The sequence below is a fragment of the Cebus imitator genome, unplaced genomic scaffold (genome assembly GCF_001604975.1).
Source record: "Cebus imitator isolate Cc_AM_T3 unplaced genomic scaffold, Cebus_imitator-1.0 Scaffold201, whole genome shotgun sequence".
Taxonomy (NCBI): Eukaryota; Metazoa; Chordata; class Mammalia; order Primates; family Cebidae; genus Cebus; species Cebus imitator.
In genome coordinates, this window is record NW_016107516.1 from 2013596 (window position 1) to 2018941 (window position 5346).

Below are 5346 nucleotides of genomic sequence, written 5' to 3' on the forward strand. Positions count from 1 at the left end.
CCAGCTCAACTAATCAATATTAAACTTTCTTTAACGTGTGCTTCTGTTTCAAGACACCTTACTTAATATTATATACCATTATGTAACATATTATACTATACATTAAGATGGATATTGGTGATTCATTAACATTCAACTGACAGTCAGCAACACTTTAACAGCATGAATGAAGTTCATCTAACACACATATTTTCTCCATTAGGCACATCACAACCTTCTTGCATTTAGGAGCATTTATTCACATGTAATCACCATGCTTAGGAGGCATTTTATGTGGCAAATCACCAACAAAAACCCAAAATGTAAGAACATGGCATTGAATAATCCACAAAAATGATACCAGTTTACAGTATGAGCGATAAAAGAAGGCGGGATGCCGCCTTGTTCAACCTCAGCTGGGAATGTGCATATTGGCCAACTCAAAATTTTCACCACTCCGTGCATGTCTGTGAATGTCTATAAAAGGGCCACAAATATTGATTTAGGGGTTACAAATACATTCTAGCAAGTAGACATAATCACAAATACAGAATCTCTGAATAATGAAGATCAACTGTAAATTTTAGCATCAACTTGTCAATTTCTAGAAAAAAGTCTATTGGGATTTTGATTGGGATTAAAATTTATCTATAGATCAGTTTAGAAAAATAAATATCTTAATACTTATAGACCACAATTTTTATAATCAAATTGTATTTTATATATTTTTAATAGGAAAATATTATATCTGTGATGTGCTTATCCATTTTATAAAATCTATTACTGTTTTTCTCTTTTTCTGGTTAAAATTTTTTTAAATATTAAATACTACATATTACACTATCTAATTTAAGCTGTGCCTTTGAATATGGTGTTCAAAAGGTAAAACAGCAGTGAGGACGCTAATGGAAACAGAGTTCACCCCTGGAACAGGGGATTGAGAGGGAAAATAAAACTCCATTTAAAGCTTTCTAGGTAGGAAAAGGAGGAAGATCGAAGCTGTCAGAAATATGTGCAGAGTGCAGAGGCACCTCAGGTGGGCTCATAATTCTATGCAAAAGACCTATGTCCTCTCTCTCTCTTTTTTTTGATTGCCCAGGCTGGAGTGCAGTGGTGTGATCTTGGCTTATTGCAACCTCTGCCTCCCATCTTCAAGCGATTCTCCTGCCTCAGCCTTCTGAGTAGATGGGATCACAGGTATGTGCCACCATGCCCAACTAATTTTTTGTATTTTTAGTAGAGATGGGGTTTCACCACGTTGGCCAGGCTGGTCTTGAACTCCTGGCCTCACGTGATCTGCCTGCCTCAACCTCCCAAAATGCTGGGATTACAGGTGTGAGTCACAGTGTCAGGCCCTCCTCCTTCTTCTTAACCTAAAATAGCTAAGAAGGGAATGAATACTCATTTATTTTAGGTGGGACTATGGTACAGCTTCATCCTTTAATACTTTCTTCTGGATTTGGTCTTTCTCTGCATCCCATTCTGAGTCTATCACACCTTTTCCTGATCCCAAGTGTCATATTTCTAATGTAGCGGCTTGAATGCAGGGATCGGATCTGAGACTAGCCCCATCAACTTTAACGTTTGGTGTCTTATTGCTGAAATGAAACTAGAGACCAGTCAGAAAGTTAGGCTACAGCTTGTTTTTCACTGTCTTTGGGCAAAGAAATCCCTTTAGAGGCAGTCACTTTAGGTGCTGGGCCAGAAGATGACATAGTCTTTTTGGTGAGGATAATCTTGCCATCCCTCTGACTATACCACATGGAGTATCTACCTACCCAATTAATTCAAACTAAATGCAACGTGACATTTGCTAGATAGACCCACACACAAATAACTAGATTTCAAAACACCAGATCAGCTGTGCCAAAACATTTGACAGTAGTAAAAACGACATTTTTCCTTAAGCCCACCTTAAATTGATGTTAGAATGCATTTTAACTGTTTGATGAATAATTTTTTTAAAAGAGGAAAACAATAATTTAAAAATACAGATTTTCCATAGTTTAGATTTTTACAATGTGAAAAAAGCATGAAGAAAACATCCTTGCCTATTTCTAAACGGTAGTTAATAGTTCAAGTATCAGATTATTAATGTGGAGGATTAAACAAAAGAATATATAAAAATCTTATTTAAATTGTACAGCATTCACTATTAAAAGGTATTTACTGGGCCGGGTGCATGGCTCACGCCTGTAATCCCAGCACTTTGGGAGGCCGAGGCAGGTGGATTATGAGGTCAAGAGATCGAGACCATCCTGGTCAACATGGTGAAACCCCGTCTCTACTAAAAATACAAAACATTAGCTGGGCATAGTGGCACGAGACTGTAATCCCAGCTACTCAGGAGGCTGAGGCAGGAGAAGTGCCTGAACCCAGGAGGCGGAGGTTGCAGTGAGCAGAGATTGCGCCATTGCACTCCAGCCTGGGTAACAAGGGCAAAACTCTGTCTCAAAACAAAAAACAAAAAGCAAAAAAAACGGTATTTACTATTTACTTTAAAGAAGGCAACTTCCCTAAAGTTGGAAGCTATGTTTCACTGTGGTCAGTGCTGAAAAGGAAATACTTACTCTTTGCAACATCATTATTAAATTATTCTTTTCTTTCACAAAATGATCTTGTTCTCTCTGAGCCTGCTGAACAATGTGATTGGCTTGCTTTTTCAATGCAGAAATTTTTTCCTGGAGAAAAAGAGATGATCACAGGAAGATGAATGTTAAACATTCAAAGGTTTTCCAGTCTGTCCTAGAAAAGGGAGAAAAATATTTTCACAACTGGAATAACAGTGACTACCTTTATTTGATGGTGGGCAGTGATTATTACCAAGAGACTGTGAGGTATTTCTTTGACCTGTCAGCCTCAATACTTCCTTTACTTAAGGCTAATATAGTTCAAGTGATTTAAAACCTATCTTGAAGAACCCAGAAGTCAACAGGAAATCTTGTTTTAGACTATCAATGAATTTTTTACATCTTGGGTATGCCTCCTGAGAAAAAAACAATGGAATTTCTCATTTAAGCTGAGAGTTTAAGAAAACACTTTCTCTTGTCTTTCCTTTCCTCAATTTTATTGGTTTAGTACAGAGCCCTGGGTGTGATTCTAAATTCTGGAACAAAGTTGAATTCTGGGCTGGATAACTAAGTGCTAGGGGCTTGGGTGGAGTAAGCAGTAATCTGCATGGCATTCTCCTAATGGTAATAAGCTATTAGCCAATTTTGAGAACTACTGAGCAATGAAAACAGAGAAAATTCCCAAATAGAATTTGTTCATAGAATTATTCTGAACCCAGTTACTATAATTGCAAAAGAAAATAATTTAAAACAAATATCTGAATTCCCGATTTTCCATACCTTGGTTTTCACATGAATGAAAAAATTAGGTATTATTCATAAATGCCTCTACAGCATTAGGTAACAATGACTGTAATGTGTCTCAACTTGTCTATTTTGGAACACCATTTGCCACATATATGGCAGGCTCTGTCATCTGCCAAATGTGATATTCAGACAGACATATGTCATAGCTACGTTAAACAGAAGTATTTTTTGATTTTTCACATTGAATGACACCTGGCAGAAGTACCTTTCTAGAAACAATGTTCCGTTGATATTCAGCAACTTCACGCAGGAGCTGTTGAGTCAAGTTCTCCTTTTCTTCATCTAGACGGCTCTCATGTTCAAGCTGCTGGAACTCCAGGTCTTCAAAGTGTTTGCTTTCAATATCCAACAGGTCAGCATCCTTTGGAGAAAAGGAGATGAAAACAAGACACACCAAGATAACTACCGCCTTCTTAATGTGAAGAAACAGTTATTCAAAGCAGTTGGTACGAGATATCTTTCCAATTACAATACTGACCAGGGTTAGAACTTAACACTCTTTTGAAGTTAAGTCTCAGAGAGTGCCTGTTAGAGGGAACTGAATGGGGTATGGTGGGGTGGCCAGCATTTATTTTACCCTCAGTTTGAGACTTCTCTGTGGAGGTGAGAATTCTTGCTTTAAAACCACTGGGTGGTTTTAAAATGGAGAGAGAAGCATAAAAACAACTCAGTAAACAGCCTAAACATAATCTACAGTCCAAAGGTCTAACACAGTGTCTTAAGAGAATTCTTCTTGTCCAGGTGCAGTGGCTCAAACATGTAATCCGAGCACTTTGGAAGGCTGAGGCAGATGGATCACCTCAGGTCTGGGGTTTGAGACCAGACTGGCCAACATGGTGAAACCCCATCTCAACTGAAAATACAAAAATTAGCCAGGTGTGGTGGTGGGCACCTGTAATCCCAGCTACTCTGGAGGCTAAGGCAGGAGAATCGCTTGAACCTGGGAGGCAGAGGTGGCAGTGAGCTGAGATTGGGCCACTGCACTTCAGGCTAGGCAACAAGAGCGAAATTCTGTCTCAAAAAAATAAAAATAAAAATAAAAATAGAAAAGAAAATTTTTCTTTTCCACAACTTTTCATAGAAAATAAGACTAATGTGGAGATTCAGGAGTAAAAAGTGGCACATGTACAGACCAGAGGAACCTAAGAGGGATACATGTATTCCAGATGGCACACAACATAATCTGCTGGACAGTGCAGAAAAAAATTAGACCTCCTTCATACTTGTTTTTAATTATTTCTTTTTCAGTTTCTCAACAAATGTTTTCTAATGTAAACACAAGTGGCATAGTATGTATACATGATTTTAAATATATACATCCTTTAAGCATGCACAATATATATATATATTTATAACAATATGGATTATAATTTTATTAAAGGGATAAGCAATCAAAAACTTTTGGGCATGGGCTCTAGGTGAGGATAATGTGTTGGTGAAGATTTAGCAATTGTAACAATTGTATTGCTCTGGTGGAGAATGTTGATAACGATATGCATGTGTGGGGCAGAAGGAATATGGGAAATCTCTGTAACTTCTACTTGGTTTTGCTAAAAATCTAAAACTGCTGTAAAAAAATAAAGTATATTTTTTTAAAAATTAGAAGTTAAGGTTTTAAAGCCAGGTATCTATGAACCCATTAAAATTATCTACACACCTTTTTACTGGGAAATGTAAACAAAGCTTTTATGAGGCACAAAGGGAGACTCAAAAGGTTAAACACCACCACTCTCAGAATAAACTTGAAGACATTTAAGGAAGATCAGACATGAAAATCAGATGGTCTAGAAAAGGCATTCTCCAACCTGTGAGATACTTAAAGACAGGAATAGATTTATGCATCTACATTAATGCAGGGATTGACGCATGTTATACAGATTCTTCTCCAATCTAGTTTTTTTTTTTTAACCCTCTTATTTTTGGAGGCTTTCATATTATTTATAAATGGGGTATGTTCAGGAGGTTGCTTTTTCTTCTTTTTTTTTTTTTT

The 5346-nt window shown here is 37.1% G+C and overlaps 1 protein-coding gene across 18 annotated transcripts in view; it reads right to left on the reverse strand.

The window, feature by feature from the left end:
* The window catches only part of PHLDB2 (pleckstrin homology like domain family B member 2), a 226885-nt gene that overhangs the window by 32654 nt on the left and 188885 nt on the right, over positions 1-5346 (reverse strand). For all 18 annotated transcript variants that reach the window (XM_017547815.2, XM_017547811.2, XM_017547806.2 and 15 more), the window contains 2 exons: positions 3562-3717; positions 2550-2660 (listed from right to left, as the gene is read on the reverse strand). In XM_017547815.2, the coding sequence (XP_017403304.1) occupies positions 2550-2660; positions 3562-3717 (267 nt within the window). The remainder of the gene's footprint in view (positions 1-2549; positions 2661-3561; positions 3718-5346) is intronic.